Source organism: Patella vulgata, chromosome 9 (assembly GCF_932274485.2).
Source record: "Patella vulgata chromosome 9, xgPatVulg1.2, whole genome shotgun sequence".
Taxonomy (NCBI): domain Eukaryota; kingdom Metazoa; phylum Mollusca; class Gastropoda; family Patellidae; genus Patella; species Patella vulgata.
This window is the reverse complement of record NC_065887.2, coordinates 12,676,562-12,700,376: the sequence shown is the minus strand read 5'-3', so window position 1 is coordinate 12,700,376 and position 23,815 is coordinate 12,676,562. Positions and strand designations below refer to the sequence as shown.

General features: G+C 34.8%; 1 protein-coding gene across 1 annotated transcript in view; it reads right to left on the bottom strand.

Moving 5' to 3' along the window:
• LOC126831536 (uncharacterized) overlaps positions 1–21,978 on the bottom strand; it is a 34,486-nt gene extending 12,508 nt beyond the window's left edge. Inside the window, exons 1-3 of the mRNA XM_050562077.2 lie at positions 21,823–21,978; positions 19,782–19,936; positions 19,062–19,172 (exon numbers count right to left, since the gene is read on the bottom strand). Of these exons, the coding sequence (XP_050418034.1) occupies positions 19,062–19,172; positions 19,782–19,920 (250 nt within the window). The 5' untranslated portion in view covers positions 19,921–19,936; positions 21,823–21,978. The remainder of the gene's footprint in view (positions 1–19,061; positions 19,173–19,781; positions 19,937–21,822) is intronic.
• Positions 21,979–23,815: the final 1,837 nt, after the last annotated feature.

Below are 23,815 nucleotides of genomic sequence, written 5' to 3'. Positions count from 1 at the left end.
TCAATACTATTTAATTTTTCAATGAGAATTTTATTACTATCCTGCAACTTATCAATAGGATTAGACTGAAATTGCAGTCCAGTTTCAATACTATTGAACTTGACCTCGACATCCTTGATTCGATTTGTATTATTGGTTACTTCATTCCTCACTAAGGTAAGATCTTTAGCCATGTTTCCGATCTGTCGTTCAATAATATCCAGCTTACGTAACCGATTATTGATTTCAAAGAGTGCTTGACCTATATTCAGGTACTCCGGATTAACATTGGATGGAGGATAATTAGAATCTCTTTTGGCAGTTGTCTGTGATTCAGCTCCAACCGATTTCGTAAAGTTGAGTGTGCTGGTTGTATATAGATAAGGTGGTTGACTAAGGTTTTCGTCGTGATCATTTAATGTTTGCATGGCTTGAGCAAAGACAGACGAAGAGTTGACTAAACTTCTGTCATTTAAAACAGAATTACTGGAATTAAAAGATCCACTGGAACCCTTCCGTCGTTTGTTTTTCCTTTTATTCATTAATTACAGTAAATCGCTTGAAAAAAGCAACATCCAAGCCAATAACTAAACAATCGCCAGTCTGCAGTCAAGTTAAGAGACACACAGGTGTAGACCGTAAGTAGGTCAAGGTGTGTTGTTATGTACAGGTGACTAGTAGTCAGTGAACAGTTGACTGAGTTGTCGAAAAATTTGTCTTGTAAATTCTATAATAATTACAGTGTAATTATCTCTATAAAACAGCTCACCAAATTCCTTGTACTTAAAAGTCTGTCTGTAGCAAATATGATGTTGAAATTCACACAGAAACTACTCTTAATTTACAAAACATTATCAGAGCTACTTCATCGTGCTTGCACCAATTGCTGCCACTGACAAGGTGGTTCTACGGTTCTTACCACGGTGCTGTGATGTATGTTTCGACGACCCACCAATCAGTAGTTGCATGATGATTAAATTTATCGGACATGGAATGTGAAAATGCTTTGGAACTTTCAACTGTAACACGTTGCAATAATTACTCAATATAAGCCAAAAGGATCCGCCTTGTTCATTTATAGTCCGGCCCTGTCTTCAGTATAAAAATATAAAATTGAACACAAAGTATATTTAGTAATCCGTATTGTAGTAATGGCAATCACGGCTTGTGTTTTTTTGTTTTGTTTTTTGTTGTTTGTTTTTTTTTTGCAAAATATAAAATAATTACGATGTCGTTTAACACTCACAATAACATATTTGGTTACCGGCCATTCAGCCATTCAGGTCGTACATGTGTCAAGTATACAGTCATATATACAAACGCCTAACTATAGAAGCCTACCATTCTTAATTTCTACTTTTCGCCCTCCAAAACACGAAAGTCGAAAAGTAGCAGTTACGACAAAATGTGAGGCGACAGCAACGCTATACAAGCCAAAATCGACTCGAAAATAGGAAATCAAGAAATAATACACTGCAATAATAGCGCCCCTCGGTTTTTTTCCTAATTTCTTATTTTCGACTTGCATTTTGGCTTGTATACCGTCTTGTCGACTTTCGACTTAGTCATATTTTTGTATTTATTGATGTCAGTAAGATGTTACTATGGAGAACGTAAATTTCAGATTATACATTCCAGACTTCGTAATTGTAAAAGTGCTCTAAACTTCCATAGAGTTTTAATGCATATTTCACATAACCCGACATGCACACTGAAAAAAAACTTGTGTTGAAACAACACAAGTTTCAACACAAGTAAGGTGTCTCTATTTAACAACACAAACTTGTGTTGAAACAACACAAAACTTGTGTTAAATGTTGAAACAACACAAAACTTGTGTTAAAATTTATCAAACAACACAAACTTGTGTTGAAACTTGTGTGAAAATCTACACAATACTTGTGTTGAAATTTTTGAAACTTGTGTTGAAATTTCTGAAACTTGTGTTGAAATTTCTGAAACTTGTGTTAAAATTTCTGAAACTTGTGTTGAAATTTCTGAAACTTGTGTGGTTTCATACAAACTTGTGTATAACCATCCACAAAAACTTGTGTTGTGTTTTTCCCCAATTTATATACAGTATAGCAACCTTTTTATGCAGGACCCATCTCTTTGCTCTGATAGACCTGTAAAGTTTGATAAAAGAAGGAAACAAAATTTGTTTTTGTTTTTGTAAGATTATTATTTATTCATAAAATCATAGGAAAAAGTAAATTAATACATCAAAACTAAATAGATATTTGAAATGTTAACAGAAAAACAGAGAATTCTAATACTAATTATATTGTGTTATATATAATGCCCCCAACCCCCACACACACACACACATACATGTTTATGGTGTAAATCGAGGACTTTGACTGGATGCTTCTAATCGAGGTCTTGATAAATATTGCATGTAACTAAAAAACACAGTTATGTCTGAACTCTAGTACATCAAACGATTTGAAAAATATATAAATAATACCTCAATTTATATATTTTCTGTATTTGACGTTTTACAGAAGAAATGCAGACACACAGGATGTTGCAAATAATTGAGGAAATACGACCGACCGAGTCCCTATGCTATTTACGCTTAATCGAGGACACGCATGGTGTATGTTGGGAACGCCGCCAAACGAGGTCATCTGCTCTATACTATCATATTGTTCCCCTCCCCCTTTGACCACACATGGGAGATAAAGACAATATAACTGTTTACCAGCGGCTGCCAGGCAGGATACGCCCACATTTTCAAGAGATGGGTAGAGAACAAGCTAAAAACAAACAGGATTTTTTGTACAATCAGGGGCAATAATCCAGAAAGTTATGGCCTGAAATGTGCAAATATCAAAAGGGACTGAGATCCGATAAAAAATTGTGACCTCTAGAGGGTCCACAACCTTCGTATTACACTCTTCTACACAATTTGCGTACAAAGAACGGCCATTTTCCCGAAATTCGAATTCAAACTTCATTATGGTGGAATGGTGATGTATTAAAACGGTTTTTAAAAAAATTGTGACCTCTAGAGAATCCGCAAGCTAAAAATGCGATTTTTCGAACAATCAGGGGCCATAATCCAGAAAGTTAAGTTCGGGTATCCACGATTATCAAAAGGAACCAAGATCTTAGTGTGTAATGGTGATATATTCACACGTTTTTTTTAAATCGGATAAAAATTGTGACTTCTACAGGGACCACAAGCTAAAAACGTTATTTTTTGTTCAATCAAGGGCCATAATTCAGGAAGTTACACTCCGATATGCGTGAATATCTAAGGAACCAATATCTTTGAGTTATAAACATGTATTTAAAGTTTCTACCAAATCGGATCAAAATTGTGACCTTGATTTACCAGATGTTTACACTATTTGCGTGCGAGGGGCGGCCATTTTGTCCGGCAGTTTTGGCCCGATTTCTACGAAATTCGAACTAAATCATCCTTAGGGTGTCTTCATTAGCCCAGTCGGAGCTGACCAGTAGGACGTTTCACCCCATTTCATTTCATTTGTATGACGTATGCCTGTCTTCACTGGCCCTGTCGATGAAGAACAGTGGAACGTTAAACACCATTTAATTACAATTGTCGAAGGCGACAAATCGACAAAATGAAGGTGACGATTGTCGAGTACATTTTGTCAACTTGTCACATGCAATTATTTCGACTTGTCGTGTCGAGAATATAGAATGGCTGCTAACTATGGAAGTATGGAAGCGTATTTGGGTCACTACTTATTGAGATAATATCGCAACACATCGAACTAAAATATGTCAACTTCATGAGTTATATTACAAAAAATCGACTTAATAAGTCGACTCGACACATTAAATTCACCTCTAAACGACAAAAACTATGTCGATATGTTTACATCATGCCAATAGTCGATTTGACTCTAAATCAACAAGTCATATTTTAATGCAATATATTGACTTAATAATGTCGCCGTTTTCAGTTATGTACCACGTGCTTAATTTCATTGCCCGAGATTGCTTATTCATGAAAGTGCAGCCAATGATGGGGTTTAACGTCCACTCGACACAAACTAGGTCATTTCGGGACTAACATATGGTTTAATTTTAGGGGTCTTTAGCAGTGGGAGGAAACCGGAGGACCCGGAGAAAACCCACTAGGTTTGACAGGCAACCCTACTCCTTGTCACGTACAACCTCGGATTCGAAACCACGCCAGTTGACTCAATGACAGGCCTTATGATACAGTGCGTACGTGCTAACCATTCGGCCATCCACCCCCCCTACCACCACCACCCCCCATAATGGATATTAAAATCTCCGACAATAATTGTAGAATTCTCCCCTTTCTTGTCAATTATATCTACCATAGCTGAAAATTCATCGGTGAAAAAAATTGTTTGTTATTTTTTTTCTTTGAGGGTGGTAATTTGTATATAATCCTAAAAGACTTACTATCAGCACTTAAATTACTGTTCCAAGCACCAAAAGAGTTGTTTTGCCATGTGTGACTACAACTGGGTTATTTTGCTCTGATTTCTTCAAATATGATATTTGAAACTTGTGTTAGTGTAACTAAGAACTACGTGATTACTGTGTGAAAACGCAGGGAGATTTTTAGGAGAAATTTTGGATTATCATGTTTTTGGATAGAACATTGCAGTTCAATATGGACATGTTTGTGCTATTTTTAGTATCGGCTTTGTCCTTGTCAATACTACTAGTCTGAACCTTGTGAACTGTCAAGACTAAATACTATTTGAACGAACAATAGAGTTAACAATGTTGTGACTTTTACCATATTCCTGAAGCAGTGTACTGATAGCACAATCTTGGGGTTTTGACGAAGTGTGTCTATTGTAAACTGACGGCTTAACGGGAATGACCACCTAATAAAACCGCAATGTTTGTTAGTACTGATATCAAGTAAAATTGTACGTGTTGATGCATCAGGAGCAAACATCAATACTCGCTAATGGTTAGCACATGCGCACTGTATCATAAGGCCTGTCATTGGGTCAACTGGCGTGGTTTCGAATTCCCGGTTGTACGTGAAATGACCTAGTTTGTGTCGAGTGGACGTTAAACCCCATCATTGGCTGCACTTTCATGAATAAGCAATCTCGGGCAATGAAATTAAGCACGTGGTACATAACTGAAAACGGCGACATTATTAAGTCTATATATTGCATTAAAATATGACTTGTTGATTTAGAGTCAAATCGACTATTGGCATGATGTAAACATATCGACATAGTTTTTGTCGTTTAGAGGTGAATTTAATGTGTCGAGTCGACTTATTAAGTCGATTTTTTGTAATATAACTCATGAAGTTGACATATTTTAGTTCGATGTGTTGCGATATTATCTCAATAAGTAGTGACCCAAATACGCTTCCATAGCAAAATTGTCTTTTCAGAGATAAAATCTTCATAACAATTACAATATGTTAACATATTACCAACTTAATATTGCGGTATTTATCGCGCTATTGACCCCTATACGCTTCCATGCCTAACAACCACCATAATGAAGATCTACTCAGAAAGAAATGTCAACACTGGTTTGTTTGTCAGTAAACATCAAAACCTTCAAAATTATTCCACGATTTCTACCCGAAAAGCCGACGGATGGGAATTATGTAACAAACCAAATCGCGCTATACGTGGATATAGAGGGGATCTGTCCCTGCTTTCCTATTGGCAATTTCTTTTCCTTTTTTGGTTGGGGGGGGGGTGTCTCTCAGATTAATAACCGAAATTCTGTATAAAATTGCAATATTGCTATTGTTTAGTTAGCTTTCCGCTTTATGGGTTCTCTTCCGGCGTGGTTTCCTCTTGTCGGAGGTGCAGGATGGAGGGCCTGACAAGGACAGCTGTCTAGTCGTTCGGATGGGACGGAAAGCCGAGGTCACGTGTACACATTGGCGTGCACATAAAAGATCCCTTGGCAGTTGGAATTCGATATAAGAGTAGGCCGTAGCGCCGCTGCCCGGGCGAAATTTCCCTCATAACACACTGTATGGCGTATGCCCGTCTTATTAGCCCAGAGGAGCAGAACAGTAGGACGTTAAACTCCATTTCATTTCATTTATGGGTTGTCATAATACTACACGTTCCCACGATTATAAATCAGACTCGAGGCCTACCCTGACTAGTTGAAAATTTTTAAATATAACTATTATTTTTAAGAATGTTTTGGATATCGTTTCGCCCAGCTGGTCGTCATTGTTTAGAAACAATAAATGTGCAATTTGTGTACAACTGAGTGTCATTTATATAAACTGTCATAAGGTGCACTGAGTATATTAATAATTAAAATAACCATTAATATATAAAAACGTAATAAAAGTTTGCATTTTACCCAGTTTCAAATAGCTAAAAGAAATTTATTTTGTTCGTTCTGCACGACTGTCTTTCATTTCTTGCTTCTCTTTCTCTGAAATATTGCACCAAATTGCCCGGGTTTTTTATTTGTCTAAAAATCACTACCTTTTTAAAAAAAAAAGTCCCCAAATATGTTGTCCTCGATTCGCTTCATGGATAATTATGGATAATTGAAATTTTAATAAAGCCGCGTAATACTGACACTGGTAAGGTATATGAAAGCATGTCATATATTATATAAAAACGTGAAAAGTATATTTGCATTTACCAAGCTTCAAGAACTCCTAACATATCTTTATCGAAAATGTTGTATGCACATATGAAACTGAAGCAAAGAATGTAACAAACTCTTTTAAGAGCGTTGAATATGATAAAATGCCCATTTTAAAGCTAGCGCTGTAAGATATGATATGACATATTTTGTTATTTTGGGTGATAAAACACTTATCAATTACCAAGAAAATAACATTTTTTTATCAACTGTTCAGAAAATGGAAGAAAACTTAATTTAGAGTGATCCTGTATTTGTAGGTGTTTTTTTTTTCAATTCGGTCTAGATTTGTCAAGACAAATAATTCCTGGTAATCTCACCAATTGATAAGCATTTTGTGGCGAGGAGATTAAGGTTGTTGATTAGGTAATCAAGTTTAGTTTGTTGATCATCATGGACGCCGCCGCACGATCATAATATTAATCAGATTGGTGTACAATTGGCTAAAGTATTTATAATATATACGGGGATCACGTGGCTAAGTGAGTAAGACGCTGGCTCGCTAGCCTAGAGGTCGGGTGTTCGATTCCTGCATTGGCCGAGAAAGTTCATCCAGATTTTCCGGCGTGATTCCCCCTTGTCAGTGATACAGGACGGAGGGCCTGACAAGGCGGCTGTCTAGTTGTTCGGATGGGACGAAAAACCGAGGTCCCGTGTACACATTGGCGTGCACTAAAATATCCTTTGACAGTTGGAATTCGATATAAGTGTAGGCCGTAGTGCCGCTGTCCGGGCAAAATTGCCCTCATAGCACACTGTATGGCATATGCCCAGTTCGGAGCAGAACAGTAGGACGTTAAACCCCATTTCATTTCATTTCATTTATAATATATACTGGCTTTAAGTACAAACGATTTTGATATGACCATTTTATCTGCTCTTAAACCATAGTGTTTTAGATAATAAATCAGACGAATAAAACGCAAATAACGAGAAGACAAACCAAATGTGGAGTGAAATTAATAAAAGCAATATAAATTTTGGGACAGTATGCTAATTTTAGGAAGACTTTTAATTTGTAACAGTCCTCTATATTTGCTCGGGGCAATTACGACGACCATTTCCTAACTCTGTATCATTAACTGACAAGTATAACTGGCGATATAATCCAGATATCCCTTGCAATGTAATGTGAAATGCGATATGAAATCCTTGGCTATTATATTTCTCTACCTATAGAGAGAATAAAAACTGAAATACTACAGAAGAAACTAGTCCAGTTGGTTTTGCGATTTGAACCCATATAAGAATTTGCTACTTTGGAAACAAACTTTGATGAGTGAAACTTGTTCAACAATATGCCACTGAATTTATGGAAAATACGAAGGCTTATACGTGTATATAAGCAGTATGATAATTCAGATTTGTGACGAAATGTTAATATAAATAAAGCCTACATTTAACAGTTACTTAATACCCACTAAAAGAGAACCATTGTGTAATCGAATTGTTTATTGTCTTCGTTACATAACCAATAAATAGCTCGAACAGGTCAGAACATAGAAAGCCACCAAATGCGATGGCCAATAATTAAAAAAAAAAACTACCCACATACTACACCCCCGCCATGTTACATTGTTGTACTTTGTTTGTTTCGCTTGATGTCAATATTTCGATGGGCAGAATTTAAACTATAGTTTAATGTACACAAGTAACGACAAATACATTCTGAAAATGGGCACTCTCTCAATTAAGTTACGTAACAAACATGGCTTTTAAAATTAGATTTTTACATCTTGGGGTCCTTCCTCCCGAATACAATGTTTTGAGAGGGATATGAAACAAATTTTTGATAGATTAATTTGATATTAGATTGAATTTTCAAGATACTAACTTGAATTTTTAAAACACTAACATGAACTTTCAAGATATTAACTTGCATTTTCAAGATATTTACTTGAAACGAAAGGCTCAAGTCTGTAGTGCGCAAAGGGCATGTATGTTGTTGTTGTTTGTTAGTTGTATTTTACGTCCGCTTCCACCGTGGTGTATGGGGACCTATTCTTATTTAAGATGTGTGGATCAAAATGTTAATAACAAAACCTAGTCTTTTATATTGAGTTCTTTTGTACAATTTGGAAAATAGCTGATCACTAACGTTTGACGAACTAATGCCTAGGGCCCACTGGGGGAAAATCATCGGCGATATGGAAATAAAACAAATTTTTCCCCAAACAACGGAGTAGTCCCGTAAGAAATGGAAGTTGTTAAGCATTCGGGGTTGTCCGGGAGAACTGCGAAAAATTTCAAAGCTTGCATTGGAATTTTTACCGATGTGTTCCCTACTTATCGTCGGGAAAACTGGCCGTGGAGGCATTCCTGGCGCTTTTCAGATGGATCCGCATGGATCGCGATGCCCAGTGGGACCTAGGCATTATATAAAACTAGGCTTAACAGTAACACGCGCTAACAAGTGTCACTACTTGAACTTACGCAACTTATTAATATTTCAATTGTTGATTACTTATTATTTTATCCTTATTATTTCGGCAATAATGTTTTACGTTACGCCAGGTAAAAACTTTGAAAATTCATTCAGAAGTGATATAATGACTAGATGGCTTGATTTTTTAACATCGAACGGCTTTCCTGTACAGGTCATCGGGTGTTTTGTCAAAGGTATGATGATGATAATAGTAAAACTTGCTTTCATTATCGTTGAAATAACAACTTATTTCTCCCATGTGACCATATTATGATGTGTATGGTAGACGTAGATCAACCGAGGACTTGATACGCTAGTTGTCCAATAAATACTAACCGAGGATTTGATACACAAAATCATACTTTTCATTTTTCAGATCACACACTCGAAAGATACACCCTAACTGTAGAACACCGCCTAACGCGGAGCACCTCAGATCGACCCGACATTCAAATGAGATATTAAATCCGGGCTTCTGAACATCGTTATAGTCTTGGATTTAGTTTTAAAAAAAGTCCTCGGTTCAACCGAGGACGTACTCGGTTGACACAGGTCCACGATTAGAAGGTGTGTATTCAGATGTGTGTCCTCGATATACACCATATACAAACGCACACACACACCCCACTTTACCCATCACAAAATATAACATAGCTATTTAAATTGTTCTTAACCCCACACACTTTACCTATCACAAAATATAAAATAGCTATATAAATTGTTCTTTACCCCATCACAAAATATAACATAGCTATTTAAATTGTTCTTAACCCCACACACTTTACCTATCACAAAATATAAAATAGCTATATAAATTGTTCTTTACCCCAAAACAAGAACTGAGAATATAAAGATATGTACACAGTATCCCTACCCCATACTCCAAAATATATAATTCAAATAATATCTAAATTTAATAACATCCAAACCAAACACTAAGATTAATTATGCACTAAATTGAAACAATTTCAAAAACTGAAAAGTGCTACAAAATCACACTACAAGTGATTTGTGAGACATATAGAAATAACTAATATACACAGAAAACTAACAAAAGAAAAATGCACTATTTTGCAGGAGTAATAAAATGATGTAAAACCTTTTCCTCATTAAAAAAAACCCAAACAAAATGAATATTTTGTAAATAAAAGAAGCAAAGCATCAAGATTACAGGATTGAAATAAAAAAATATCATATGTTCAAAAAATTTATATACAATCACAAGTCATAAGCCACAGTGGTTCAGTGAGTATAAGGTGTTAGCCGAGAAATTTCAACTGGATTTTCCGGCATAGTTCCCACGGTGTTTAATTCTGATCATCTAAATTATCAAATGATATTCGCCGAAGTAGTAACTGAGAAGGGCGTGTTTTAAGATATACATAATGTATCTTACTATTTTTCGCTTATATAATTTGATTTTCAAATACAAACCATTAATACTTATCTTAGCATTAAAACAATCAACCATTTGTGGTTATATTGAAATCTGTAAAAGACGCATTCTTTTTGAATATATTTTTAAAAAATTAATAAATGGAAAAAAACATATTATTAACGCTTTTTCAACAAGCAATTGTTATACTCTTAGTGATTTGTAGAGCGTCAAATCACAATGTTATTGTACTGTTTTAAATTGTAGATTTTATTCATTCATGTAAAACATTTATTACAATTTTATAATAAAATGTATAAAACACTGAGTTCGAGATTCAAATCACAAATCCATCCAAGCTAGGATACTGCAAATCCGAATATTTTTGTTTATAAAATATTTACTTTCCATTCAATAAATATTCCAGTCATCTAGTTTTGGATTTGGGGAAATTCATTCTCCTTTTCCCATATATACAGATTGCCGTATTATTTAATAATCAAACCAAACAGCATGTAATCAAAGAACGCTTGTATCCGCCATATGTAATATTGTCACGTGACATTGTTATGTTTTGTTTCGCTCGGGAAGCGTTTATTATACATAATAGAACTCCAGTGTAGTAAGCCATAACTATGAACAATATCATGTCCCAAATAAATAATCTAATTTGTAGATCTGCAATTGGTCACATGATGGTCCGAACATTATTTGTATGGCTCTATTTGTTAACAGCAAATACCGCTTATAATTATCTTGGATAAAATACCTCGTTTAGTAAACGATTTTTTTCTAGTCTGTGCCCGCGTTTATGTCTACTCTTGGCAAAAAAAATCATGAAACAAGAATCAAAATGGCCGCCAATCGGGTCTCCAACGCCAATCCAACCTCCCAAGATATAATTTCAAAACAGATTCTTACCTGCTGGTTCAAGTCGAACCGTTTCTGCTTTAATCATAATGTGATTCTGTAATGTAAGTATTTGAACAACATCGTAGCGCCGAACAACTAATGTTAATTAAGCATGATTTCAGAAAAATTGAACAGATTTGATAATAACATGCCGAAATTTTTTTCCTGACCGCGCCATATTATAAACATGAACTTCCGGTTTAAATTGTTGGAGTTTTTTTTAAGGAAACGAAATACTAATATTATACAGAGAAACAATATCGATGCTAAATTACATACATGGTATTATTTTTTTTATATAAATATTCACAAACCTGCGGTCTTGTATTCTATGTGACCATTAGCTTACATTTGTCAAACATATCACTGCTCCAAAATCATTTCAGCACGTTGTTAAATGTTAAATTAATTGTGTGAAATCACTTCATTTAATGTCCGCTTCCACCGAGATGATATCGCAGACAAAATGTAGCCTATAGTACGTTGATTTTATCAACCAATCACATTCAATAACAGTTTTACTTATTTTCTTGTCAACGATTGTCTGCGATATCACCTCGGTGGAAGCGGACGTAAAATACAACAAACTTCTTCTGCTCTTGTCAACGCATTTGGAGTCAATTGTTAAAATCACACCGGGCATGAGCGCTCAACAGGCCTTTGATCTACCAGTTTATTGGGCCCAACTTTATTTTAACTACAGACATCTTAACGCCAATTAGCATTCAAGTCTGTCTGGCTATATTGTCTGAGTAAAAAATACCTTTCTCTTACTTGTGGACCCCCGGATTAAGACTTTGTATGGAGTTCAAATTTAAAAAAAAAAATATTTGTTGACGGTACACATTACTTGTGTTAATTATATGGAAAAAACACACAAGATTTGTGTTAATGCATTAAAAAGAACACAAGTTTGTGTTAATGCAATGCAAAACAACACATAACTTGTGTAGAATAATTTTCACACAAGTACTTGTGTTGAGATCCAACACAAGTTTATTTTCAGTGCAGTTGTGGTCATACTCAAGAAGACAGCGACCATTATTTTCTGCACTGCCCAAATTATTCGTCTCAGCGTATCTCAACATTAAATACCCTCCCATTTAAATCCATAAATACAAAAGCGTTCCTATATGGCGATACCAACGAAAGTAACCCGTTCAACAAAGTGAGTTTTAGTAAAGTTCACAAGTATTTAAAACTAAACAAGCGCTTTGAATAGATAAGGTAATTGTCGGGCGACGATGATTGGTGTTAAATAGTGATGATGACGATGATGATGACGATACACGTATTTGAAAAATACATTTAGGTCTACGTGTAATGTTGAATGTATAAATTCGGAAATGTTTTGATCTCTTAAACTGTATTATTTAAAATACACGATTAACGTATTAAATTGTAAATAATGAATCAAGCCAAGACATGTATTAAATGTTTTAAATGTTTTATTGAATTGGAATAGAAACTGAAAACAGATTAACACCCCGTGTGAGATATTTCATTCAAATATTGTGAAAGGGTTGGTAATAAAATTAAAATTTCATTGTGTCATTTTAATAACATTGAATCGTCCTATTCTGTTACGTAGTCGTCTCAACATATTGTTGTCATGGGTTACTTCTGCTAAACAACTCAATAGAAACGAGTAAAGTATTATAAATGAAATTATGTCTAAAGAGTTCTTCATGACATGTATTGACTGTAAGACACAAAGCGTACAGGATCTAAGTGTGATGTTAAAGGTCAACACGCAAATATTGAAATTGGGTATGTTCGTGGATTGACTTATAGAATGTTGTTAATATTTCCATTTAAATAAATACAAAAAGCAATTCGAAAAATAAACTATAAGTAAAGGAACCATCTCAGTGAATAAAGCTATTAATATGCCGTTAACCCGTGAGGCAAACCGAATGATGTTTTATAGTAAATTAGACGAATAAAACATATAACGTTGCCATCTCGACCCTGATGCCCATAAACACAAATGACGAGTCTAAGACAAACCAATTGCGGAATGGAATTGATTAATGGAATATAAATTTTATTATGTATTGACAATACTTTTCTGGTTAGATTTTAGCCTAAACACGACATGTGTGTTGGTGACAATTTTGGTAGTCATATCTGAATGACTCAAAAACTGTTTATATTTCTTTAACCTTTGGTATACCTAAATTCGGGCTATTATTTATGGTAGAAAGATATAATAAAATGACCTAAAGCTTTAAAACATATTTTTAAATATGTTGAGGCACCCTAAATTGAATTTGAAGCACCAGGGATAAATAAATAAAAATAGCTATAATGCATGATTTTATTGTAACTAGTGAACTGATAAATATTGTACAATTTATCTAAAGAGTACATTTATGAAAACGTGGTACTTTTCTGATATCTAGTTAAATTAACACTTACCCAGATCTTGGCATAAGCATGACTTAACATGATCACGGCTAAAACAATTCCGTGCGAATCAAGAATTCTTTATGTAAGAATAGAGTTTTATAAGACCGTAAATGCACCACACATTATGTCTCCATAAGATGGCAGCTATAATCTTTCAATCCAATCCCCTAATTAAGTATACCCCCACCCAATCATAAAAAAAATAATAACATAGCAAAACGGTGTTTAATTCTGATCATCTAAATTATCAAATGATATTCGCCGAAGTAGTAACTGAGAAGGTCGTGTTTTAAGATATATTCGCCGAAGTAGTAACTGAGAAGGGCGTGTTTTAAGATATACATAATGTATCTTACTATTTTTCGCTTATATAATTTGATTTTCAAATACAAACCATTAATACTTATCTTAGCATTAAAACAATCAACCATTTGTGGTTATATTGAAATCTGTAAAAGACGCATTCTTTTTGAATATATTTTTAAAAAATAATAAGTTAAGTACAACAGTCCAGTAGGTTTTGCTGCATTGGAAAAAAACATATTATTAACGCTTTTTCAACAAACAATTGTTATACTCTTAGTGATTTGTAGAGCGTCAAATTACAATGTTATTGTACTGTTTTAAATTGTAGATTTTATTCATTCATGTAAAACATTTATTACAATTTTATAATAAAATGTATAAAACACTGAGTTCGAGATTCAAATCACAAATCCATCCAAGCTAGGATACTGCAAATCCGAATATTTTTGTTTATAAAATATTTACTTTCCATTCAATAAATATTCCAGTCATCTAGTTTTGGATTTGGGGAAATTCATTCTCCTTTTCCCATATATACAGATTGCCGTATTATTTAATAATGAAACCAAACAGCATGTAATCAAAGAACGCTTGTATCCGCCATATGTAATATTGTCATTGTTATGTTTTGTTTCGCTCGGGAAGCGTTTATTATACATAATAGAACTCCAGTGTAGTAAGCCATAACTATGAACAATATCATGTCCCAAATAAATAATCTAATTTGTAGATCTGCAATTGGTCACATGATGGTCCAAACATTATTTGTATGGCTCTATTTGTTGACAGAAAATACCGATAATAATTATCTTGGATAAAATACCTCGTTTAGTAAACGAGGCAATTTTACCCAGCCTCGTTCTGAACAAAATAGCTCGTTCCAAAAACAGGGCAATTTAAAAAAAAACACGTTTTGGAACTCCAGAGAAACGAGGTATTTTTTTTACCTCGTTACAACGAGGCAAAATCGGGGCAAAAATTTTGACACGTTTTTGCCTCGTTTGGACAGAAATGCCGAACGAGGCATTCTGAGGTTTATAGTGTGATGTTGTGATCTTACTGGGAAAAGATGGCCTTCTGATATCCAATATTTAAGACAAAATAAACATTTTACAAATGGTACACGAATCGTGTACCATAATGCGTTTCAGCGCTATTTTTAATAAGGGACTCGAAAAACGAGGGTAGGCATATTCCACAAGTCATGTCAAACGGTGACGCTATATTCTTATCTGGAGAGCATGCCCAATAAATACTATCGGCGTAGACTGGAATAACCAGACCCTAGAGATTGAAATTCGATTGAGAATACTGGCGTATTTTGCCGAACCTAACTGATTAGAAATTACAGTAAAAACAGAAACGATTGAATGTAAATCAATTTATATACTTTCATATTACATTATTGTATGCGTTGCGACCCATTTGTGTCAATTTCTAGGTCCAAAATATTAGCGACTTAGCTTCTTTAATTATCTCCGTCAACCGACTCACTTATTTGCATTAAACCACTTAATTATCTCCATTATTCAACTTAAATATCTCCATTAAACCAATCAATTATCTCTATCAAAACACTTAAGTATCTCAATTATCTCCAGTCATTATATTACTCATTCAGATATAAATAACTTAATTACATCAACCTGTTCATAATATCATGCATTATGTATTGGACGTTAAATTTGTAATAAACAACAACAACAAGTCTTTTAAACGAGGTAATTAAGTTCCTTTGTTTCCCTTCTTCCTGGAAGAGGACTTTAACGAATGAACCTTATTATCTCATATAAACGACTTATTTGTCTTTTTGTCTTTTTATCTTTAATAATTTGTACTGCTCTGGCATATTATATAGATGGGAAGCTAAAAATACGAAAACATTCGAAGGAAATCGGATAAATGCTATTAATTGGCACATGGGTTTGAAACTACTATGCTATACCCCGCATACGATGCCAATCACATTCATAGATAAATAGACACAAGAATTATTTGGTGGGAAGTGGTGGGTGTTACCAATCAGTTTCATAGATGTGATAATTTATGACTAAGTATATTTGGTGTGGAGAGGTGAGCATTACCCATCAATTTCATAGATAAATTAAGTAATAATCCTGCGCTATAATTTGCAACAACACTTCTCCACACAACTGGAAATCAGAAATGTTTAACTTCTAAATATTTTATATTAAAGTAGGTACAATTCTGAATATGAAATAAAATGCGATTACGTAACAGTTGTAGAGTAAAATGTTTCTGTATGATACACTAATGTTGCCAGGCAACAAATATACATGTACGACCTCTGTGGCATACAGAAGGGTAGCTTTGGGCCACAAGTACCAAATCGTTGATCGACTCTGAATTTCTAGTGTCCCATCAAGAATTATCCGAAAAATATCCGCAAGCATGAAATTCTGACCAAACTGTTGTGAAAGAAGACAGACCAAAATGAAATGACATGGGGTATAATAGAGCGGGAGCCCAGGGGGTTAACCTAGCTGAAAAGTGTCTGCCGGGTTTCTGGTGGTGGGTGTGGGATTCCCCGCCCAAAATGCCATGCCCCCCAACTAGTCTAGATTAGCTTAAAAGTGTACCACATGAAAATCGCACAGCAATGTACCGCGCATCGTCAGGTATTACAAAAACACTCTGACAGACATTTCTAGTGGTGGGGTACCCCTGACAGAGCTATGTAATTTCCGGACATTTGTAGTGATGGAGAATCCCTGACAAGAGTTATCTAATTTCCAGACCAAAGCTAGGCTAGATTAGCTCAAATCTGTACCACCTAAATCAGCTTTGGAGTTGTTCAGTACCACGAGAGGAATCATGAATGACCACTGCCAGGCAGTTTGTGCGGTGGGTTACCCCTAATAGACACGCCCAAAATGCCACACCCTCCAACTAGGATAGATTAGCCGGCCCTGTTGCAGGAACAATTTTTTTTTTTCAAAAACGCATTTTTAGCCCAATAAAACGTTTTTTTTCCCATAAAATCAATTTCTGGCAACCGCAGTTTATCGCCTCTTCCATATGTGCTAGGTATTAGTATTCTACGCATCCTGGCTAAAAATTTAATTTTTTAAAACACGGGAACAGTGCTTGCGAAGTTAGCCTAGTTGGGGGTGTGGCATTTTGGGGCGTGTCTGTAAGGGGTAACCCACCGCACAAAATGTCTGGCAGTGGTCATTCATGACTCCTGTGGTGGTACTGAACAACTCCAAAGCTGTTTTAGGTGGTACAGATTTGAGCTAATCTAGCCTAGCTTTGGTCTTAATATTAGATAACACTTTCGTGCACCTACCGGTATTATGAGTATACAGCACTTAGTTTTTCGGTTAGATCTATTTGATAAAGCCAACCGTAACCCTGAACCTAGCCCTAACGCTTACCCTGATCCTAACCTTATTTACATCTCAGTGACCTTGACGAAAATTTAGATAGCCTTAACAAATAGATCTAGCCTTGGTTTTCCTACGCGATAACTCTTCTAGGTACTAACTCGGCCCAAACGCCTTAGGGCATATCAAGACTACGTGGGTCATATTCTTGTCGACACTGTCTTTCGCCCATTGACATTAGAATTTAGGGAAAGAATGCTTTTAATGGTCGGGATGGCTTAGACAGGTACGAGCTGTTTTGTTTTATTAGTTTTAGTTAACTCTAGTCCATATTAAGTGAACCATATAATAATATTTCCATTTGTTCGACATCTTAGTGGAAGTATGCAATGCTTTTTAAATGTGATCTATATTTTAGTGGAAGTAACGATTGTGCCCGCGGCAATGCTAAATTTGATAATGATGGCGGCTGGTCCTGAAGAGTATGTATGATTGCACTATGTTATTATTATCTGCTCTATTAATTAACATCAGGAGACAACGAGAGAGATAGAGAGAGGGAGGGTGTTTAGCGCCCACTCGACACAAATTACGTTATTTCGGGACTCACACATGGTTCAAATTTATTTCAATTATTCGCTTGTGTGGGGGGGGGGGGATTTAGCAGTGGGAGGAATTCGGTGGGTTGGAACAAACCCTGCTGGTTGGATAGGCGACCCTATTCTTTGTCACGTATAAACGAGGAATTGAAACCATGACACTTGACACAATGACGGTATTTTATGCTTTAAAAAATGTTCTACCTGATATTATTTATAACCAATTGTCATGGTAATCTATTATGCTACATATTTATAAAATTATTATTATTATTACAGCATATTTATAGTGCACCCTTTCATATAACATGTTCAGGGGCACTTTACAAAGTGACAATGTAAATCATACATAAACAACAAGATTATGGACATGTTAACGATTGTATACAGAGTCAGTTAAAAGCCTGATTAAATAAATGTGTTTTTAAGTTGTTTTTTAAAAGAATATAGAGATGTACAACATCTTAAACTAAATGGTAGATTATTCCATAAAACAGGTGCTTGACAACTAAAAGAGCGCTGACCATAAGAGACTAGTTAAACAGTTTTGGGCTTTAAAAGTAAAACTATGATTCATATAATTATTTATATGCGCTATCAAATTTGAAGACGTTCAATTAAGGTCGGACAGTTTGTTTATGATTTGATGTAAATCGGAATGAAGAAATAAAAGTTGGTGATTTTATTTAACTGGGACCTGTTTCACGAATTTTTAACTGAGATAAAATCCAAATTTTAGTAATGGTCTGGATAATATTAGATTGATTTTAGTACTTAGCCAATCAAAATTGAAGTATCTACTAATATTTGGATTTTATCTTTAGTTAAGATTTCAAGAAACAGGGCCCTGGGCGTATATTTTAATTTTTTATGTATTGACCTATAACGTAAACATAGAAGTAATTGTATTTTATCTACTTTGATCAATGTATGAAGTTTTAGATATAAAATACTAATTAATATCATCTTACCTTTTACCAGGGTGATCATCAGACAGATATATATATGTATACTAACAGTTGAGAATAGTTTAAAGGAAGACGAAAATAATGTGTTAAATAAATTCGTATTTTTTATGTATAAATTATATTCACCTGTTTCTGGTCCAGATGAAAGGATGAGATATTCATCATGGTTGATGAGAATATACCAGTAACCGACGTAATCTTTATCCAAATCCTCTCGATAAATGGCAATGGGATCTCCTACAGAACAAATACATAATCGTGAATTTATAAATAATATTTCACATGGGCTACACATTTGGCTAAATCATCACATCAATATAATGTATACTTGTAAATACGAAATAAAATGAGTGTGTAATGTCCCGTCGACACAAGCTAGGTAATTTCGGGACTAACATATTAATCAAAACTTTACTTGACAAAAAAACATGAACTGTCTCAAACGTTATCGACAAAATATTAATTGTTTTAAATCTACAAAAGTGTTGGTAGAGCTGCCGCGATTAACGCCTGAGAATAGACTATGGCAGGCAGGAATAAGGATTGAATATATTATGCTATTATAAGAGGATGCTCCTGAGAGGTATCGAACCCGCGATCTCAGGAATGGAATTCATACACCTCTACTGGTAAACCCAGGGGAATTCCCATCGACCAAGCGAGTATAGGATGTATTTATAAACTCAAGACAACACAGACCTAATGATCTAGGCGTTTCCAGACAATCACACAGAACACCACATATATACATCCCTGCTACACCAAGTTTTAACGTTTTATTATATTATATGCCACAAACAAATAGTCAGTTTCAGCAAATATAGATTTAATACTATGTCTAATTACCTCTAACTGAATCTATATTAAACTGATCAGAGAGTTGTAGCAGAGTTGTCTTCACTTGCCATGGTAACACAGATTCCCAATGATCACCATATACAGATACTGTACATAGTACCAGTAGTATTACACTACCTCCAAACATTTTCTCACATCAACTTCTGAAATAATCAGATATGTTTATTAAAGTCTGCGAAATAATCAGATATGTTTATTAAAATATGTGAAATATTCAGATATGCTTATTAAGGTCTCTGAAATATTCAGATATGTTTATTAAAGTCTGCGAAATAATCAGTTATTAAAGTCTGTGAAATAATCAGATATGTTTATTAATTTTGATGATCATTGTTTAAATGATAAGTGTTATTAAGTGTTCCATCCCACCTGGTCAATTTATTCATTTCCATCTAAAAAGAGGAAACCACTGTCAGATGATCAATTATATAAAAATTATATTAAGTTACATTTTATTTGCTCAAAATATTTCAATTCTTATAGATATTCCCTAGTTACCAATATTGATACCATCCATCGATAGCAAAAATGATTGTGTGTTTCTGAAACGAAGAGATGAAGCTCAAGAAACTTCGAACTTCAAGCAAACTAAGCACTAAGCACATGCTTTGGCAATCGTGGGACATGGGGCACCGCATAATTTCTGATTTATATTTTAATTTAGAAATCAATTAAGAACTTTACATTAGTTTTTCATTGTTTTTGTCTTTTCTCATTTAATAATGACGTGTATTCAAATCATTGTGACAAATGCAAATTTATTTTTTGTGGTTTACTAGTATTATGGTTTATCTATGGGGGGCACCAAAATGCTAAATACAAACCGTCGGCACGAATATAAGAAATGAAATAAAATGGGGTTTAATGTCCTACAGTTCTGCTCCGACTGGGCTAATGAAGACGAACATACGCCATGCTCGCAGTGTGCTATATAGAGGGAAATGTTGACCGGGCAGCAGCACTGTGGCCTACTCTTATATCAAACTTCAACTGCCAAGGTATCTTTTACGTGCACGCCAATGTGTACACGAGACCTAGGTTTTTCGCCCCATCCGAACGACTAGACAGCTGTCCTTGTCAGGCCTCCTTCCTGCACCACTAACAAAGGGAAACCACGTCGGAAAATCCCGATGAACCTTCTTGGCCAATGCAGGGATCGAACACGCGACCCCTAGACTAGCGAACCAGCGTCTTACCCACGTAGCCACCGAATATAAGTGTAGAGGCACAAAATGACATAGATAATTATAATACCTATTCTAACGAAGCTTACATGATTACTTATTAATCGTACCAGATAAAATAAATTAAACAAATTAATAAACATTGATCAATACTCTAAAACATTATATTCACTGGAGGGTGAAATTATATAGACTTTAACAGAACTTAAATGTAAATTTTGAAATTATATTTAAATTAAATTGTGAAATACATTCTGCATCTAATTATATAATTAATTAATTAATTAAGGCTAATCAATATTCAATTAATTAAGGCTAATCAATATTCAAAGGTCAACCCGAAAATTAAAGATATAATCCGTTTTTTTTTCTATGATAATATAGTAATTGTCATATAGATTGGCGGGGGGGGGGGGGGGGTAGTAGAGTTTAAGTAAACATTTTAATAAAGCTTAATTATTAATGCAAGTGCCAATACAAATGTTTCAGCTGTTTGTTATAAACAAAATCTGACGTTCCAGAACCCTTACCTTCGTGTCCGACACTAGACGCTATGATAGGTATATAGGGCAATAAACGGTGCGAAATCAAAACGAAAGCAAATGAAATGAAATGAAATGGGGTTTAACGTCCTACTGCCAAAACAAAAGCAATTAAATATAACATTAAAAGCATAAACCAATAATCTTAACATCAAAAATATGTAAAAATAGCTCAATTTTAGCAATGAAAGCGTAACAAAATGACATAGCCTAAAAATAAAGACAAGCTTTATAACATAACAAAATATAGAGTTTTGTGGACATAAGAAATCAAGGCTGGAGCAAAATATTAAAGTTTCTTACCCAGTTGTGTTTTATCGAAGTCTGTACCCCTGTCGAAGATCTCTTGGTTGATATAACAAAATATTATTTTCCACATCTTTTATACCTTTACAACAGGATCTGTTTTACGGATTGGGATAAATAGTATGAATTAAATTACTGAAGCGTAGCTCGATGTTCAGGTAAACCAGTTTTTTTATCCAATCACTTTTAATCTAACACTTGTTGTACCTTCCGATTGGTTCGCTCTAGCATTGAGAACTTGACACACTTGAATTAATAGTACTAGTAGGTCATATCCTTCAATGTGTTTATTTTCGACATCTTTAAGTGACAACTTCGTTTGCTTTAACGGAATGAAGCACTCGCACAATGACTTTTTTTTGACACGGATGTATAACTGTTTTTAACAATGAATAAAAAAATTACTTCAAGTCGGAGAATTTTGAACGAAAAAAGATCGGTGTGGAGGAGGGTGTAATTCAATACATTTTCCTATTGATTTTATTGTTAATTCTCAATGTTCCCAAATTGGTATTGGGTTGAAAACTTGACAGTTGGAATTCGATATAAGAGTAAGCTGTAGTGCCGCTGTCCGGTCAAAATTTCCCTCATAGCAAACTGTATGGCGCATGCCCGTCTTCATCAGCCCTGTCGGAGTAGGCCGTTAAACCCCATTTCATTTCATTTCTTTATTATTTCTTTCCATCTTTTTTTATTATATTTCTTATATTTCATGAAAAGTTACGAATGTTTTTCATTTTTTTTATCTTGATCTTGTTTTTATTTTCTGTAATATTTTACCTTTTTAATGTTACTTCCCGGTTGGAGAAGAACGGTAGGCCGGAGAATTTCCATTTCATTTCATTTTAATGTTACTTCCCGGTTGGAGAAGAACGGTCGATAACCCCATTTTATTTCATTTTAAGGTTACCTTTTTCCTTTTGTTGTTGTCAGTGGTGCAAAGAAAGAGGCGGGGCTTGCGAGGAGCACAGGTTAGTCGTTCAAAGGTCGATGAAGATTAGGCGGAAATGCCACTGCCCGGGAAAAATGTTCCCCATAGCACACTGTCTACATTAGTCCGGTTGCTGCAGAAAAAAGTAAGACGTTAAACCCCGTTTCATTCCAGGGGGGTTGGATGGCTGAAGGGTTAGCGTGTGCGCGCTGTATCATAAAGTCTGTCATTGAGTCAACTGGCGTGGTTTCGAATCCCGGTTGTACGTGACAAGGAGTAGGGTCGCCTGGCCAACCTCGTGGGTTTTCTCCGGGTCCCCCGGTTTCCTCCCACTGCTAAAGACCCCTACGCGCAAGCGAATTATTGAAATAAAATTAAACCATATGTTAGTCCCGAAATGACCTAGTTTGTGTCGAGTGGACGTTAAACCCCATTTCTCTCTCTCTCTCATTTCATTCCAACTTGATTTCTTACAATTTGAATTTTTGTAATAAAATTTGAAAATGTTTCCTTTTTAAATATCTATACCTTAGGTATAAGCATTAGCAGTGTCGTGCACGAAGCGGGGTATGATGTGAACTTTGTCAAGAACACCCGATACCATTTATTTTTGGATTATGACACATAAGCTGGTTCACTTTCATAATTAAGCGAATAATTTAATTTCACAGTCTTGAGTTCTCTTTACATTTAAATTCTAAATTATTCATTTTTATCTCATCCTCCAGTGAATAATATAACACAAAGTGCCCAATCCGATTGAAAACAGATCTATATTTCGTTTCGGTTTTTTTTTATACTTTCCACGGCCTACACTACATGAAAGATAAGTTTAAGGAATTTTTGAACTATAAAAACGAAACGAAATAGGATCTGTGTTTTAATCAGATTGATAAAGTGTCCATTAACTAATATAATTTTACTTGGTATGATTTATAATCGGTCTGTTTAGGTTTCGCTCAAATTAAGCTTATAGAGGCATTATACGAGAGTCAAATATACTTGCCGTGTGTTTTTCTGGCTTCAAATGTTATATAAATTATTATTTAGGAATTAATT